Below are 17,820 nucleotides of genomic sequence, written 5' to 3' on the forward strand. Positions count from 1 at the left end.
TACAGAGGTCAAGTAATTGCCCAAGCCCACACAGCAAACAGGAGAACCAAAGATAAACAATAACCGCATAGACATCTCTCATAGCAGCATAGACTGGAGAACTATAAGGATTTTAGATGTCCCCTATTCCATGCTTCTCAGACTTAAAAGTGCATGTGAATCACCTGGGGATCTTGATAAAATGCTCATTCAGCAGGTCTGGAGTGGCCAGGAGATTATTTTTCTTACAAGCTCCTAATTGATGTTGATGCTGCTGGTCCAGGGACCATAGTTTAAGTAGCAAGGCCTTGGCCTAAATCCTCAGAAATCAGCTTTATAGGAAGACCACAAAGGGAGCGATGATCCTCCATAAATCAGGGGCACTGGCTGAGGGATAACTTCACCTCTGATCTGAATCAGGCGGAGGGCATGTATAAACAGACTGGTAGGATGGAAGTCCACACCCAGAAAATGAGAATAAACTCCAACAAATAAAATGGAGTTTCTGGGAATTGCTGCAAAAGAAAAAACTGGAGGAGGAAACACCAAGTGTTTCATAGAGAACAGCCAATAACCAGCTATCATGTGTAAGCAGAGAAGAAGCTAAGGTCAGAGTGGATCACGTGTTAATGTATAGTTAGTAATGGAGTCTATTATACTTAAAAATATACAGCCAAATCTTCAGCTTCATGAATGGCATGCAATACCTGAGAAAATGATCAGAGGCGGCACAACAGAGATGTTAGGCACACGGTAGAGTCAGGTGCCTCTAGGTTCCTTCATCTGTAAAACCGGGATGTGCCTGCACCTCGGTGTTGTTAGAAGGATTAAAGGTCAGTGGAGCCAGCACTCAGAACTGTTTCTGGCATGGAGTAACCACTGACTGTATGTTAGCTGCTCTCACCTTTCCACTCTATATTGATTAGAGTGTGTCCTGTAAGTCTGTGTCATATATTGCTGACGCTACAGTTTAAGAGGAGAGTGAGCAATGTAAATAAAATTTAGAAGAGAAAGAAAATTGGTTTGGAAATAAGTCCCTCCAGGAAAGAGGCAGGGAACTGGGGTTCCAGAGCCCTCCAGGTATCTAAATGCCCAGTGATTTAAAGGTATTAGCCTTAAAAATTATTTTGACAATTAGAATAAAATTAGGCTACATGCCCTGCAGAGAAATGATAAAATGTAGTTAACACACTTTTAATTTTTTTTTAAGTTTGTTTATTTTGAGAGAGGGAGAGACGGGCAGAGAGAAAGGGAGAGAGAATCCCAAGCCAGCTCAACACTAAGCACAGAGACCAATGCCAGGGCTCCATCTCACTGAACTGTGAGGTTATGACCTGAGCCAAAATCAAGAGTTCGACACTTAACCGACTGAGCCACTAAGGTGTCCCTAACACATTTTAGTTAATCTTTTTATTTTACTTTAAGTTTTTTATTGATTTAAGTAATGTCTACAGCCACCATGGCGCTTGAATTCACAACCCCAAGATCGAGTCGCATGCTCTTATGACTGAGCCAGCCAGGCATCCCTCATCTTTTTATTTTACGTGAAAACACAGATACAGAAAACCATGAAAAACAAAGGTATAGCTTAATAAACTAACAGAAAGTGAACACTTGTAAACCATCATCCAGAGAAAAAAACAGAACTTTGCAGACACCCAAAGCCCAGCCACCCCCTCCCTACATTCTTCACCTTCATCATAGCCCCTCCTTCCTGGCATAGATGGATATTGTGATGCATGATAATTATGTCCTTTAAGTTTATTTTTGTAGTTTTATCACCCAAGTGTGGATCTGTAGACATTATGGTTCAGCTTTGCCCATTTTTAAGAATTTCATATGCCTTTTAAGTCTCAATCTATAAGTTCCCCCTCCATTCCTTTCTTTTCCCTTAATTTAATCATTGAAGCATCCAGACCTGTATGCCTAATGCCTAGATTCATTAATTTACCAGGGATTTCAAGACAGCTATATTCAAACTGTCATAATTGTTGGAAGTTTTACAAAAGGACACCCTCTTTATATTGTATTTCATTACCTCGAGGTATAGTTTATAGAGAAGCAACAAAGTAACTGATTCTTTTCCTTTATTTACCATCTCCAATATGATTTAATTTTCTATCATCCTGCAAAAGGGCAAACAATTAGTTACTTACACACACACATACACCATTATGAACTCATGGATTTAAACATACTTAATGTTTATGAAGTTACCCTTTTATTTTTTTTTTTTTAAGCTCTATTTATTTTTGAGGGAGAGAGAGAGAGAGAAAGAGCGTGAGCAGGGGAGGAACAGAGTGAGAGGGAGACACAGAATTTGAAGCAGGCTCCAGGCTCTGAGCTGTCAGCACAGAGCCAGACGCAGGGCTCAAACTCATGAACCGCAAGATCATGACCTGAGCCAAAGGTGGACACTTAACCGACTGAGCCACCCAGGCGCCCCAATGAAGTTACCCTTTTAGTGCTCAAATTATCCCATCTTTGGCCATGAGAACTTGGCTCCTGAGTCCTTTTTTTTTTTTTTTTTAAGTTTATTTATTTTTGACAGAGAGCAAGTGGGGGATGGGCAGAGAGAAGAGGCCAACACAGGGCTCAAATCCATGAACCGTGAAATCATGACCTGAGCCAAAATCAAGAGTTGAATGCTTAACCAACCAAGCCACTGAGTCCTTTTGACATTACCCTGATAGTGTTTGCTGGCTTCTTGCTATCTGGTAAGATAAGCTGTTCCGTGTTTGTCTCGTACATTTTCTGCCCCAGACCTGGAATCAGCCATTTCTTTAAGCTCTGGTGGCTTTCCATGGGAAATGGCATTTTAAGATCTACTACTGGTGGGGCGCCTGGGTGGCTCAGTCGGTTGAGCGTCCGACTTCAGCTCAGGTCATGATCTCAGGGTTTGTGGGTTCAAGACCCGCCTCAGGCTCTGTGCTGGTAGCTCGGAGCCTGGAGCCAGCTTCGGATTCTGTGTCTCCCTCTCTCTCTCTGCCCCTCCCCCACTCATTCTCTCTCTCTCTCTCTCTCTCTCAAAAATAAATAAAATATTAAAAAAAAAAAATCTACTACTCGATTGGTCATTGTTTCTAGAACTTTTCAACAGATATAGTAAGATAAAACACTTCATGAGTTCATACTGATAGTTCCTATTCAAATTCCTGGCTAAAGAAAGGGTTTTTAGCTTCTGTATCACATCTGTACCTCCTCTCTGCCACACAAAAATTTCTGATTCTCAAGGTCACAAGACATGAGAGTATTAGAAATCCCATAATTACTCAATTGCTTTTTGGTCAACAGAATTTAAATCCTAGGTAAATTAACATACTTCCCCTTTCCTTCTACACAGAATGCTACAAGAAGATAATGTAATCAGTCGCTTCGGAAGACAACTTTCCCTTGTGTAGCCCAGAGCTGTACACGTATCTGGGAAACTCTGCAGTTGCCAGCCTGCAAGGTGGGGTGGGGAAGAGGGAGGCCAGAGTTAGCCAGAAAAGAAAAATCTGCTCCCCTTCTCTCCTCTCTAGCCCAGCCTGCCCTCTAGTGGGGATGCTAATGAACAGGAAATAGCACAAGGCAGGTCACAAAGAAAGTCAATTAGCTGACATTTACTTAGCAATCACTAGAACGAGTCCTAAAATGGGTGCTGAAGGTAGAAAAGTTCTCTGTGGCATTAAACGGCTTCAAGTGTGGCTAGGAAAACACAAAGCTGCCCAATGAAAAGCACTTCACAAAATGTCACCAAGCAACATACCAAATTTCAAAATCATGAGAGGGAAGGCTAATAGTTTCTCAAAATGACTTAATTATTTTAAAAGAAATGGTATATTTCTTTCAATGGAACACATAGCATATCCTAAGACATAAATGTCCACATGCATTTAAAAAGTATTATAAAGGGCGCCTGGGTGGCTCAGTCAGCTGAGCCTCCAACTCTTTGATTTTGGTTCAGGTCATGATCACAGGGTCATAGGGTAGAGCCTTGAGTCCAGCTCCCACTGAGCGTGGTGCCTGCCTAAGATTCTCTCTTTCCCCTCTGCCCCTCTCCCCCACTCGCACGCTCTCTCTAAAATAAAAAATAAAGGTATTGTAAGTCACAAGTGACAATTACATTCAAAAGCTTAATATTTACATACAAAAATCAATCAATTGGGGCACCTGGGTGGCTCAGTTGGTTATGGTTTTGGCTCAGGTCATGATCTCACGGTTTGTGAATTCCAGCCTTCCAGCCGTGTCAAGCTCTGTGCTGACAGCGCCAAGTCTTCTCGAGATTCTGTCTCCCTCTCTCTGCCCCTCCCCCACTCAGGCGCCCGCACGAGCTCTCTCTCTCCAAATAAACTAAAAAAAATCTATCAATGGATCCAGAGATAAAATCCTATATCCCTTAGTATTTGACTTAATTTTTTTAATGTTTATTTTTGAGAGAGAGACAGAGCACGAGCGGGGGAGGGGCAGAGGGAGGGGGGAGACACAGAATTTGAAGCAGGCTCCAGGCTCTGAGCTGTCAGTACAGAGCCAGGTGCAGAGCTCGAACTCAGGAACTGTGGCATCATGATCTCAGCCAAAGTCAGACACTTAACCGACTGAGCCACCCAGGCGCCCCTTGACTTTTTTAAAGATTTATTTATTTTATTTATGTAATCTCTACACCCAATGTGGGGTTTGAACTCACAACTCCAAGGTCAAGACTCACATGCTCTTCTGACTGAGCCAGCCAGGCACCTCTGACTTAATGTTAAGACTCAGTTTGGTCACAGAATCTCAGATTTTTTTAAATGTTTATTTATTAAAAAAATTTTTTTATATTGTTTATTTATCTTCAAGAGAGAGCGAGAGACAGAGCTCAAGCAGGGGAGGGGCAGAGAGGGAGGGAGACACAGAATCTGAAGCAGGCTCCATGCTCCGAGCTGTCAGCGCAGAGCCCAACGCGGGGCTCGAACTCAAGAACCACGAGATTATGACCTGAGCTGAAGTTGGATGCTCAACCGACTGTGCCACCCAGGCGCCCCTATTTATTTTTGAGACAGAAAGAAAGCACAGGGGAGGGGCAGAGAAAAAAGGAGATAGAGGATCCAAAGCAGGCTCTGTGCTGACAGCAGAGCCCAATGAAGAGCTCAAACTCGGGAGTCACAAGGTCATGACCTGAGCTGAAGTCAGCCACTTAACCAACTGAGCCACCCAGGCACCCCTCAAATTTTTTTTTTTAATATTTAACATGACTTTTAATGCTTTGTTCAATAATGTACAAGTTCTGTATTAAAAAATTTTTTTAATGTTTATTTTTGAGACAGAGACAAAGTGCCCCACAGTTAGGTTTTTTTTAAAAGATGGTATTCCAAGGCACCTGGGTGGCTCAGTTGGTGAAGCATCAACTTTGACTCTGGTAATGACCTCTGAGTCCATGGGTTCCAGCCCTGATTTGGGCTCTGTGCTGATAGCTCAGGGCCTGGAGCCTACTTTGGATTCTTTGTCTCCCTCTCTCTGCCCCTCCCTCCCTCTAAAAAATAAACATTAGGGGCGCCTGGGTGGCGCAGTCGGTTAAGCGTCCGACTTCAGCCAGGTCACGATCTCGCGGTCCGTGAGTTCGAGCCCCGCGTCGGGCTCTGGGCTGATGGCTCAGAGCCTGGAGCCTGTTTCCGATTCTGTGTCTCCCTCTCTCTCTGCCCCTCCCCCGTTCATGCTCTGTCTCTCTCTGTCCCAAAAATAAATAAACGTTGAAAAAAAAAATTTTTTTTTAAATAAAAAAAAAAAATAAACATTAAAAAAAAAAAAAACAAAAACACAAACCTGGGCCACCTGGGTGGCTCGAGCATCTGACTTTGGCTCAGGTCATGATCTCATGGTTGGTGGGTTCGAGCCCCACATCATCAGCCTGTCAGCACAGAGCCCACTTTTGGATCCTCTGTCCTCCTTTCTCTGCCCCTCCCCACTTGCACTTTGCCAAAAAAAAAAAAAAAAAAAAAAAAAAAAATTAAAAAAACACTTAATATAACTTGCACAATTTCCCATAGCAAAAAAAAAAAAAAAGACTACATCATTTTAATGACTACCTGATATTTCTGTGTCTACCACATGGAGCATAATTTGCTTAACCAATATACTCCCATATTACAGTATATTTAGACTATTTTGTTTCCAGTGTTTTACTATTATCATTAATTGATGTGTTGAACATATCCTTTTTTAAATTAATTTATTTTCGAGAGAGAGCAAGCAAGCAGGGGAGGAGCAGAGAGAGGGAGAGAGAGAATCCCAAGCAGGGTCCATGTCAGCACAGAGCCCAAAGTGGGGAGTCGAAATCAAGAGTACAGACTCAGAGCGCCTGGGTGGCTCAGTCGGTTAAGCATCTGGCTTCGGCTCAGGTCATGATCTCACAGTTTGTGGGTTTGAGCCCTGCATGGGGCTCTGTGCTGGTTCTGTGTCTCCCGCTCTCTCTGCCCCTCCCCTGCTCATGCTCTGTCTCTGTCTTTCAAAAGTAAATAAATGTTTAAAAATATTTTTAAAAAGAGTACGGACTCTTTTTTTTTTTTAATGTTTATTTTTGAGAGAGACAGAGTGTGAGCGGGCAAGGGGCAGAGAGAGACAGAATCAGAAGAAGGCTCCGGGCTCTGAACTGTCAGCACAGAGCCAGATGCAGGGCTCAAACCCACGGATGGGAGATCATGACCTGAGCCAGAAGTCCTTTGCTTAACCAACTGAGCCACCCAAGCGCCCCAAGAGTATGGACTTAACTGATTGAGCCACCCAGGCAGCCCAAACATACATCTTAAGGCTAGATTTAGCATATAGGTCCCAGCTAGATTCCTGTAAGTGGTACCATTGGGTCAGGAGGAAGGGAGTCTAAAAAGTTTCCCCCAGGTAAGAAATTCTCCTGGGAAGGTGCAAAGGTGGAAACAGCACAGAATTTATGGGCATATTGCTTGACAGAAGTTACAGTAAAAAGGCCGATAAAAAAATAAGACAACCAGATTTGGAAGTTTGTATCTGAAACAATAAACAAAAGTGAACCACTTGTAGGTTCTTTAGAACTAAATGCTATCAGAGAAAAACACTTCCAGCAGATCAAATAGGAGAGGCATGAAGTAATGAAATTTTGATTTTGGGTGGTGACGGTGAAAACAACTTCAACTAATCTTTAAGACTTGAAGAACTATATTAAAAGGGCAAACAGAAAATAAATTCTTCTTTTAATGATTTCAGATTTTCCAGGCTGGACAGCCCAGAAACGACAGAATCCTAAGGTCGTTTACAGTTACAGGGAAACTGTTAGGAAGCTACCTGACAATCAGAGATGGGGGACCGGCAGAATCTACTACATAATTAGTACAGCCCACAGCAAGATGAAAGTGCGAGGTGCTTGTTCAAAAAGCAGGCATTTCAGTCGGCGAGAGCACACCATTAAACCAAGAGTAGGGTCCAGTACAGAACGCACGCCCGTTAAGATGCCGGCTCTAGCGACCAGAAACGATAAGCTTGTATCTAGCGGTCTAGAGACCTAGAGGCGTCCTCGGGTCTGACCACACCCATTCCTGACCTCAGGGGCCCAGGGAGAGTTAACACTTATAAAACAGCGCGGACTAGAGGCGCTGAAGTGCAGCTTGGACCCCGGACCTTTGCACTTGGCGCGGCGAGTACACTCGACTTCCAGCCTGGGAGAAGATCCCGAGACGTAGCACGTCCTGGCCTTGGACACAGCCGCTAACTCATAAACCCGGAAGAAGGGTAGGAGGCGGCGCTCGTGCACTCGCCGGACTCCCAGAGCGGAGGCGGCACGCCGGAGACCTAGGGTCTAGGGAAGGTCTGCAAATCCCGGAGAGCCGAGAGGCTTCCAAGGGGAACAGACGGAACCGGAAAGGCCCCTAGAAACCCACGGGTGTGTTAGGGAGCGTCTGCAAAGACCGCGAAGGGAAGCCAGGAGTCATCTGAAAAGTTGCCAAAGCAACTAAAGGGTGGTCTAGAAAGGGTAGTCCCCACAAAACAAGGCTTCCGGAAGCTAAACCCGGAAGCGAGGGTGTGGAGGCCTAGATCCCCTTGTGTGACGTGATCACACCCCAAAGGCACCAGTCACCCCTTAGGGCCGGGCTGACTGAAGCTACAGCCAGCAAAATAAGGCTGGAGCCGGGTCGGGAGGAAGGCGAAAGGGAGGCCCTTAGAGATCGTCTGAAAATTGCGAAGGCAAAAGAACTTTAGGGGCCGACGGCAAATGGTATCCCTCGGTAAGACACCTCTAGGTAGCAAACCACCAATTTATTGCAAGCCCCGCCCCTCACCCATCAAGCCTAGTTCCGTTGTCTCGGAATCAGGAAGTAGCCGGTTCCCCACTACTCCTCCCAAGGAAGAGCGAACGCCCCTCCTCGGTCGCGCGCTTTTTCTCCCCTCCCACCCTTCACGCACTTTCTCCCGCCCACCTGTCAATCACTGTGCTCAGCTGTCCAGTTGGCGGGCCAAGGGGGCGGGGCCGTCAGGGGCAACGCGTGACGTCTGCAGTCCTCCGGCCGGGAAGCCAGGAGATGCATGACGGAGGAGGCGCGTGACGGAGGAGCAGTTGGCCAACGCTGCGGCCGCAGTCGGTGTAAACAAGGCCTTGCGCCGCTGCGGGTCCTGCGACCGCTCCCGGCTGGTGGGTGGTTTCGCGCGCGGCAGTAACCGCCGGCTTCAGTGGGAGGGGCTTCTCGGCTTCTCCCTGCTTCCCCCACTTGGCGTACACACCCCCAGCACACCACGTGGGCGTGAGGCGAGGAAGGAAGGGGTGTTAGGCTGAATTCTAACTTCATTGGTTGTCGCTGCTGCCGGCTTTCGCAAAGAAGCGCTCTGATTGGTCGGTAAGGGGGGCGTCGGGGGTCTCAGAGCCTTAAGGCTTCTGATTGGTTACATGAGATAAGCTAATGAGGCGCTTTCTTCCGCGAGGGGTTTTGATTGGTCGGCCAGAGAGGCTACCTGGGAATTCACCCACCTACTCCCCCCGGGGACTTTGATAGGTGAGTTTGAGGTAGAAAACTGAGAAATTCCTCTTCAAAGGATTCTCATTGGTGAGCTAGGGTAGCTCCTTAGACTTCACTCTCTGATTTTTTTTTTTTTTTTTGCTTCACAGGATTGGGGAAGGTTTGTGGTCCTGAAGCCTTGGGAGTTGTCACAGGCTAAAGAGAAGGGATCTCAGTCCCTAGGAAGGGTCGCCCTCCTAGAGATAGCTACCGCTCTATCTCAGGAGACACTGGTGTTTCTAGAGCAGGCTTTGCTTTCATCAAACCCAAGGAGGTGACACGAGGAGTCCCTGCACAGGACCTAATGATGCTGTGATCAGAAGATGGGATCACGGAATAGCAGTAGCGCAGGAACTGGGTCCGGAGACCCCTCCGAGGGCTTGCCCCGAAGAGGGGCTAGCCTGCGTCGGAGTGAGGAAGAGGAAGAGGAGGATGAAGATGTGGATCTGGCCCAGGTACTGGCCTATCTCCTCCGCAGGTAACTTACCCTCTGATGTGTCCCCACCAGGGACCACCACAGTCCCTTGATCCCAACTCCAGGCAGTGAAGTTAAAGAGGATAGGGAATGGGATTAGCCCAGACCAGCTGTTCTGTTTGAGCTTCCCTTCTGGACATTCATGGCACTGATCTCAATACACAACAAGAGTAGTTCTTAATTAGGGAGGGTCACGAAGACAAACTCACTTCTGTGTTTGAGGGAACTGTTCAGGGGAGCCTCTCTAGCTGTTTCTACACAAATGTAAGCTATTTTCCAAGTAAGTAAAAAATAAAATGAAAATGGGGCCCTGATGGAAGAGGAGTGATGTGAGGGGTAAAGAGAAGAGCTGGGGAGGTGGGTGTTCAACTTCTGTGAAGTTATTGACATGTGATACGAGGCCATGTGGACTTACTTGAAAAACAAGTTTAAATTAACCTAACTCTAACCCTGTTCTTGAGGAAAGAATGCTTTGAGGAAATTGACCACCAGCACTTAACCAAAAAGGTTTGCCACTGGCTTTGTTGTTTAGCTGTAGCTCCTTGGGAAGAAGACAAGCCTGGGATTCCCTTTAGTTCTATTCTGGACTCCTCAGGCAAGAGGCTCAGAAGGAAATGCTCTTAGAACTTTTAGCTCTCTAGGAAGTCAGTTTAGTAGGTTTGTCAACATCCACGGAATGTTGCGGTTCTCCGCTCCTGCTGTAAGCATGAAGATTCGTTTCCTACTGTATCTTATAGGAGACTGAAAATTACAGCCAAGGTCTAGTCAGCCTCAAACTTCAAAACAGGGACAGTGTAGGGTTTGAGTAGTAGGTGGATAGCCATTGACTCTGAATTTGGTTGGTTTGGGGAAGGGATCCTCCCTTTTATCATGGGCATCTCTCCATAGAGGCCAAGTGAGGTTGGTGCAGGGAGGAGGTGCAGCAAATTTACAACTCATCCAGGCCCTCTCAGACTCGGAGGAAGAGCATGACAGTGCCTGGGATGGCCGTCTTGGGGACCGATACAACCCACCTGGTAAGAGGAAAGGCAGACTGAGACCCTAACATTGGAAGACTTTCATTAGAAAATCCTTTTTCTTTTCTTTTTCTTTTCTTTTTTTTTTTTTTTTTTTTTTTTTGTAAGAACATATGTTAAACTGAAATAAGATGAGATAACTCAGGGAATGAGGGAGCCTTCACAGCTGTAGTATATTCGGCCACATTGAGTGGGCTGGAGCACAGTTCTGCGGCTGCAAAACCTAGGATGAAACTTCTCCTTGATACTCACAGTGGACGCAACTCCTGACACCCGGGAGCTGGAATGCAATGAGATCAAGACACAAGTGGAATTGGCCACAGGGCGGCTGGGGCTTAGACGGGCAGCCCGGGAGCACAGCTTTCCTCAAATGCTGCACCAGGTAGGCCTCTCAACCTCCACCCAGCCTGGCAGCAGGCCTCCTGAGGTAGCCAGAAGCTCTGTCTGCCCCAGAGAAGAGGGAAATAAACTTTCCAAGGAAGCCTCAAGTGCTGGAGCTGGAGACTTCTTAGCCAGTCTACATCGGAGTTTGGTGGGACACACTAGTGTGTGTGGTGTCTATTTCTGTAGCGAGAGCAATCTCTTTGGAGGAGGGGGCTTGGTGTGGCTGCAGTGGCCCTCTGTTTGTGCTAGCAATATTCCCCAATCCCTTCCTTTAGAGAGAACGGGGCCTCTGCCACCGGGGAAGCTTCTCCCTTGGAGAACGGTCTCGAATGATGTCTCAGTGAGTATGGGGCTTGGTGGAGAGACTCTAAGGGCCAGATAGGTTTTATCCCCTAAACTTTGAAGGGACAGGTATAAAAGGATGGTCAGGGATATTAAAGTTAAATGGGGTCAAAGTTTGAGAGTAAACAAACTGGAAAAGCGTAGGAACTGAGAAGACAAACAAATGAATGTAAGAACAGGGATTATACCCCAGGCCAAAAGGGAAGTTCGCCCTCGTACTCACACCCAGCTCTGTTAGGATTCTGCTAACCGGGATAATCCTCATCCTCAGCTCCCTTTACCTTCACTTTCCCTGTCCCTTCCCAGCTTCTTGCCCAACGATCTGGGTTTCACTGATACCTACTCTCAGAAAGCTTTCTGCGGCATCTACAGCAAAGATGGTCAGATCTTCATGTCTGCTTGCCAAGGTACCAGTCCCTGGTCCTACGAACTACCCTGAAACAAGGAATATACCCCCTGACTGAGGCTAGAAAGCCCCAGACTGAGGGAACGCTGACCCTGGGTTAGGATGCTTAGCCAGAACACATTCCCCATGATCAAGAGAAGATTCCACAGATGTACAGAGAAGGAGAGGTCAGATCTAGAGAGGATGCAAGAAGAGGGTTCCCTAATTCTGCCTGATCCCCACTTACCCAGACCAGACAATCCGACTGTATGACTGCCGGTATGGCCGCTTTCATAAATTCAAGAGCATCAAGGCCCGGGATGTAGGCTGGAGCGTACTGGACGTGGCCTTCACCCCTGATGGGAACCACTTCCTATATTCCAGCTGGTCTGATTACAGTGAGTATGCCCCAGACTTCTACTGGCTCTCCAGCCCAGGACCCGAGGTCTCCCGAATGCCCACGTCCATTGTGCCAGGACTTTATCCCTTCTCCTGGGAGGATCACTCCCAGGGTCTGACATCCTTGCCCTTTGTTCCATCTCCTGCCCAGCTTCACTTCCACTCTCCTTCCCCCAGCTCTGAAAGATTCTTGTCTCTCTTGCCTTTCTTAGTTCATATCTGCAACATCTACGGGGAGGGAGACACACACACTGCCCTGGATCTAAGGTACTGGCTTCCCTCCTTGGGCAGACTCATCAGAAACTTCTCAAGAGGAAGGCTTTCCAGGAGCAAACCTCCTGAACTGGAACTCCTGCTTAGAGGGAGAAAGTACACTGGTTGCAAGTGTCTCTGTGCGGGTTCCTGGGAGGGAAGCGCCCATCCTTTTCAGCCAGAGGACCAGGGTAAAACAGATGGTTGCGGGATTATTTCCGCGTCCTCACTGAGGTGATCCACATTCTGGCACGCATTAGCCGGACTTCCTTTTCCCCTTAGAAGTGTGCCTTACAATCCTCGTCAGATTCTGTGCAGATCAACAAAGGCTGAGGGGAGTCCACTTAACCCAGTTCCTTCTATGCTCTTTTCAGGCCAGATGAGCGTCGCTTTGCTGTCTTTTCCATCGCTGTCTCCTCAGATGGACGGGAAGTGTTAGGAGGGTGAGTATTTGTAGGGGATGCACTCCTCAATTAATGAGGTAGGAGTTCTCCCAGAGACTGTACCGGACCCCACTATGGAGAAACAACCAGCCCTTCTCCAAGGTCAGGGTTTACGAGTTGCTTCACCTCTTGCTCACTGTTTCCCCAGCATGAGATGGGACGTCTCAAACTTGCTTGCCAAAACACAGCTAACTTTTTTCCCACCTCCTGTGTAAGAAGAGACCAGGGCTTGCCCCTCAGCAGGACTTTGCAACAGGGACTCTCTAGAGCATACACAGCATAAGTCCTCTTAGTTCTGGCTCCAGGACCCTCTTTATCCCTTCCCTTTCAGGGCCAATGATGGCTGCCTATACGTCTTTGATCGAGAACAGAACCGGCGCACCCTTCAGGTAATGTCCTTGAAACTTAGAGCCTCTGCTTCCTGGTCTTTTGGCCTATTAGAAGACCTAGAAAGAGGTCCTAGGTGTTCTGGCTTCCTTCTTCGCTAGATTGAGTCCCATGAGGATGATGTGAATGCAGTGGCCTTTGCTGACATAAGCTCCCAAATCCTGTTCTCTGGGGGTGATGATGCCATCTGCAAAGTGTGGGATCGACGCACCATGCGGGAGGATGACCCTAAGCCCGTGGGTGCACTGGCTGGACACCAGGACGGCATCACCTTCATTGACAGCAAGGTGGGCAGGGAAGCAGAACCGCACAGCCAGGTTACGGTTGTCAAAGTGGCCTGGCATGGAAACTCACCAAACTCCTTATTAGCTAAGGTTTGCAAGAGCTGGAGTTTAGGGAAGGGACTTAAGCCAAGAAACATGAGCTCCATCTGTATTCACCAGTCCTCAAGGAACAGGGCAGGGCTTTCTGTGGAAGGAAAGAAGACAATTAATCCAGGATAGAATAGGAGGCCCAGCCAGTCCCTGGGCAAAGAAGGGGAAAGCTAGCCAGGGGGTCGGGTCTGTGGTAGAATACCAATGGTGAGCTCACCTGGATGAAGAAAGAGGCAAGCTAAGTCAAAGGACTGACATTCTTCCCCCTCACCTGGAGAAGCAGAGCTGGACTGACAGACCCCGATATTTGCAAACTCTGATACCTTGTTCCCCATCTGGGGATTCACAGGGTGATGCCCGGTATCTCATCTCCAACTCCAAAGACCAGACCATCAAGCTCTGGGATATCCGACGCTTTTCTAGTCGGGAAGGTATGGAAGCCTCACGGCAGGCTGCCACACAGCAAAACTGGGACTACCGCTGGCAGCAGGTACCCAAAAAAGGTGAGAGTGGAAGGTAGAACCTGAGATCTGGAGAATAAAGAGTCAGGGGTGGTAGTTAAAATAATTAACCCCTGGTAAGGCCTGGCATGGGCACAGTGGATGTGACCGTAGCCTGGGTCCCTCCCCCCAACTCCCTCTTGCTAGGCATGAAGTCTTTGCTGAACTCTGGGGAGAGTTGGGGTTCCCGGGGCTGGGGCTCACTCAGAAACAACCAATACAAAAAGTATTTCAGTATCTTCACAACCAGCATGCTGAGCCATATTGGTGAACATCAGGTGGGGAAGGAGCCACCAGTCGGAGACTGGAAAGGCAGTCATCTGTAAGCATCAGTCTTTGCTGAGGACTGATGATACAGGAGAATCCAGACTCCCTAACCTAGGGTTCTCCATACATCCCTACCCAGCCTGGCGGAAACTGAAACTCCCAGGAGACAGCTCCTTGATGACCTACCGGGGCCATGGGGTGCTGCATACCCTTATCCGTTGCCGATTCTCCCCCACCCATAGCACCGGCCAGCAGTTCATCTACAGTGGCTGCTCTACTGGCAAAGTTGTCGGTAAGGATTGTGTCAGAAGAGGGGGCCTTGGGAAAGGCAGGAATATTTCTCTGGCATTTCACCTGTTACCAGTAACCACCTTAAATGTCTTAATGGTGACTATAAGTGAGATTTAATTCAGTTTGGAGCAGGTTAGGCTTAGGGAAGTAGAAAACATTGTATTCACTAGCACTTTTTTTTTTTTTTTAAGAGAGAGTACAAGTGTGGAAGGGGCAGAGGGAGAGGGAGAAAGAGAATCTCCAGCAGGCTCCACGCCCAGCGTGAGCCAGACGCAGGCTCAATCCCATGACCCTGGAATCATGACGTGAGCCGAAATCAAAAGTCAGACACTTAACCGACTGAGCCACCCAGACACCCTAACATGTTAAATTAGGAAAAGGAACATAGGAGCACCTGAATGGCTCAGTCAGTTAAGCGTCTGACTTTCGATTTCGGCTCAGGTCATGATCTCATGGTTCGTGAGTTCGAGCCCCACGTCAGGCTCCGTGCTGACAGCTCGGAGCCTCGAGCCTGCTTCAGCTTCTGTGTCTCCCTCTCTCTCTACCCCTGCCCACTCACCTTCTGTTTCTCTCTCTCTCAAAATAAATAAACATTAAAAGAAGGAACATAGGCTTCTATTTAGTAAATATAATAATAGATTGCCAAAAATATACTTAGTTCTATTTTTTTAGCCTGTCAAGGAAAGAAAGAGATTGCAGATGAAAAGCCGGGGTGGGGGGGGGGGGTGCGGAAATGGAGGGCAGGGACAAATAGGATGACACAAGAAGACAAGCTCATAGTAAAGGACATGCAGTCATTAAAGCAGAAAGTGTGCAGAAAGACACAAATACATGTACAGCTATGAGGAGCCTAAGACAGTGCCATACCTAGGGAGGCACTCAGGGGCCCACTCAGAAAGGAAGATGCACCCCTGTCCAGAAGACTCCAGAAGACTCAGGTGTCTGTGCAGAGAGCCCATTGTTCACTTTTGTTGTGCCTTCCATATCTTATGGGTTTCATAGAAAATTGTTGTAAAGAGCTTTAAAGCCACATTACATTTTCTTAACTTTTGACCCTGTGAAGTTTAGGTAAGGGCCAGGGAGAGGTATCCAAGCTCTGCCAGACCACACACTCAAGCCGAGGTAGGGAAAAGAAAGAGAAATTACATCATCCTCTGGTGTGGGCTTTGCTCCCTGCGAAAGTGGGGAAATTGCCCTAGAGGTAAGCAGTACAGTTCAGGAACTGTGAGGGGTATTTAGAAGGTACTCTGGCAGCCCCGTCTCCACTCTGACCTTCCCTGGACAGTGTACGACCTCCTCAGCGGCCACATCGTGAAGAAGCTGACCAACCACAAGGCCTGCGTGCGTGACGTCAGCTGGCACCCCTTTGAGGAAAAGATTGTCAGCAGTTCGGTGAGGTGGCAGGGGTTGGGGGGCCAGTGCATGTCTGGGACTTGGACCTAGGCAGGGCAGCACCCCCTGACTACTTGCCACCTTCTGCCCTGCAGTGGGATGGGAACCTGCGTCTCTGGCAGTACCGCCAGGCCGAGTACTTCCAGGACGACATGCCAGAATCTGAGGAGCCCCTCAGCGCCCCTGCCCCAGTGCCCCACCCCTCTGCAGCCTTTTCCTCACCCCAGTAGACCTGATCTCCAGCCCCATACACCGGTGAGCCTCTTACAAGCTCTCTGCCTCCTCCCTTCCGGGAGATCTGAGGGGGCATCCCTGGCATTGGATGGGGAGGAGCACAAGCCCAGGCTTTGGGGCCCTAGCTGAGCCCTAGAAGGGCCTCCCCAAGGGGCAGAGTAACTCTGTCTCCTCATGTGCTCACACCCAGTGGCTTGGGCGTCTATCTCTGGCCAGGGTTTGGCAGGACTGCCATTATCTGGGGTGTGGCCTTTGTCAGCAGGAGAACTGTCCTGAGTGTTTTTAATCATGTTTGGATGTTAAGTGTTAGCTCCTAGAATAGATGCCCGGGGCCAGGTCTGAACTGAGCTGTCAGCCAGACCCTTCCCTGGCCTTCATGTTGAGGATTAGACTGGCCAATCCGAGGGCCAGGCATCCTGGCCCTTCTTCCAGAGGTCCTGAAGGCTAGAGCTCTAGCCGTTTAGGGGAGGGTGGGATGAGTAAGGCATATCATTAGCACCCTCCTGGGTGGGAATTAGATCTTCTCTCTCTATGTCTGGGTCTTTGGGGTGGGACAGGTTGTGGTGTGAGAGGCTCCATGTGGCCCCACACAGGGCAGGCCCTCCCTTCCCAGGCTTCCATCATGCTGGAGGCCAGCAGCTTCAAGGAGGGATGTTGAAGTAGGACTCCTTCGTCCTCTCACTGGCTTTGGCTCCCTCAATAAATTCTCTGTGGGAACCTGGCTCAGTGTCTGTTTCTGTCTCATTCTTTTTCCTGTCTAAGGCCTTTTATCCTCTCACTTCAAGAAAGTAGTATCCACAAAGCCTTCAGATATGCTTCTCTGTGGGAGAAAACATCCCTTTGATGCCCCCAAGATGAAGAGAAATGCCAAAATCATTTGTTAACTGTGCTCTGCAACAGGCAACTCCCTCACTGAACTCAGAAACTTCCAGCAAATAGAAATTGAGATAGCAGGAAGTAAGTGCATTTTAGATTAGAACCTGGAACACCCACATCAGCTTTGTTCTGGGGCTGGCCTTGGAGCTGGTCCGGTCTATGAGAAATAGCTCAGAGCCAGAGAGAACTGGATGGGCACTGATGCCAGGCCCCATCTGGGTGCTTCACACCGAGGACCTCATCCACCCTCACAGCCACCCTTTGTACAGGTGAGGAAATGGCAATGTGAAGAGGTCAGGCAACATGCCCCAGATATAATAGATTGCCAAAGATATCTTTGGGGTGGGACAGAGCAAACCCATGGTTTATGGTCAGAAGGAGAGTTGGTTAGGGTCCACACCCAGCTCTGATCTACCCTTCTTTGTGATATTTCATTATCCCTACTGCAATTTGCAAACCAGCATACACACCTCCAAGTGTTCTCAAAGACACAGCAAGGGGTAAAAGGGATTCGTCTTTCACAGCAAAACAGGTAGTTTTAAAAGAGTAGATTCTCCAGCTGCTCGGCCCACATGTGATCTCTTTCCTCTGACTGATCTGCCTAATGTGAAACTATCATGCCTGTCTCCCTTCCTACTGGCCCTCCTCATTCCCCTTCTGTCACTTCACCCCAGAGATGCCACCCATCTCACGCAGAACCTGTATTACCTCCAGAGCGCCAAAACTTAGAAGCAAATTACAATTTTTAATATCCTCAAAGGCTCCTTTAATCAAGGCCTCAAGGACCATCCATTCTTCTTATCAAGAGATGAATTTCCAGGGCGCCTGGGTGGCTCAGTCAGTTAAGCA

The 17,820-nt window shown here is 48.0% G+C and overlaps 2 protein-coding genes across 10 annotated transcripts in view; one reads left to right on the forward strand and one right to left on the reverse strand.

The window, feature by feature from the left end:
• The window catches only part of NRL (neural retina leucine zipper), a 29,732-nt gene extending 21,248 nt beyond the window's left edge, over nucleotides 1-8,484 (reverse strand). The window contains exon 1 of the mRNA XM_045450487.1: nucleotides 8,382-8,484. The gene's annotated coding sequence lies outside the window, so the exon portion shown is untranslated. The remainder of the gene's footprint in view (nucleotides 1-8,381) is intronic.
• DCAF11 (DDB1 and CUL4 associated factor 11) lies at nucleotides 7,551-16,816 on the forward strand. 9 transcript variants are annotated; one of them, XM_045450478.1, is made up of 15 exons: nucleotides 7,551-7,695; nucleotides 9,065-9,432; nucleotides 10,318-10,445; nucleotides 10,700-10,827; nucleotides 11,105-11,169; nucleotides 11,478-11,578; nucleotides 11,808-11,954; nucleotides 12,168-12,222; nucleotides 12,582-12,650; nucleotides 12,982-13,039; nucleotides 13,139-13,324; nucleotides 13,761-13,914; nucleotides 14,318-14,470; nucleotides 15,755-15,861; nucleotides 15,957-16,816. In XM_045450478.1, the coding sequence occupies exons 2-15, from the start codon at nucleotides 9,278-9,280 to the stop codon at nucleotides 16,089-16,091; spliced, it is 1,641 nt and encodes a 546-aa protein (XP_045306434.1). In that variant the 5' UTR covers nucleotides 7,551-7,695; nucleotides 9,065-9,277; the 3' UTR covers nucleotides 16,092-16,816. The 9 variants fall into 9 exon arrangements, 8 of the variants coding, with proteins under 8 accessions (XP_045306434.1, XP_045306439.1, XP_045306438.1 ...); XM_045450483.1 differs by having other exon boundaries at nucleotides 9,065-9,409; XM_045450482.1 differs by having other exon boundaries at nucleotides 9,226-9,432.
• Nucleotides 16,817-17,820: the final 1,004 nt, after the last annotated feature.

The sequence above is a fragment of the Leopardus geoffroyi genome, chromosome B3 (genome assembly GCF_018350155.1).
Source record: "Leopardus geoffroyi isolate Oge1 chromosome B3, O.geoffroyi_Oge1_pat1.0, whole genome shotgun sequence".
Classification (NCBI taxonomy): Eukaryota; Metazoa; Chordata; class Mammalia; order Carnivora; family Felidae; genus Leopardus; species Leopardus geoffroyi.

What these genes read in the sequence shown, in the direction of transcription:
- DCAF11 (XM_045450477.1), top strand. Translation starts at nt 8,488, where the DNA reads ATGACGGAGGAGGCGCGTGACGGAGGAGCAGTTGGCCAACGCTGCGGC. An exon ending in CGGTCTCGAATGATGTCTCA is followed by an intron (nt 11,170 to 11,477) that starts GTGAGTATGGGG and finishes GTCCCTTCCCAG; the next exon opens with CTTCTTGCCCAACGATCTGG. An exon ending in GGACGGGAAGTGTTAGGAGG is followed by an intron (nt 12,651 to 12,981) that starts GTGAGTATTTGT and finishes CTTCCCTTTCAG; the next exon opens with GGCCAATGATGGCTGCCTAT.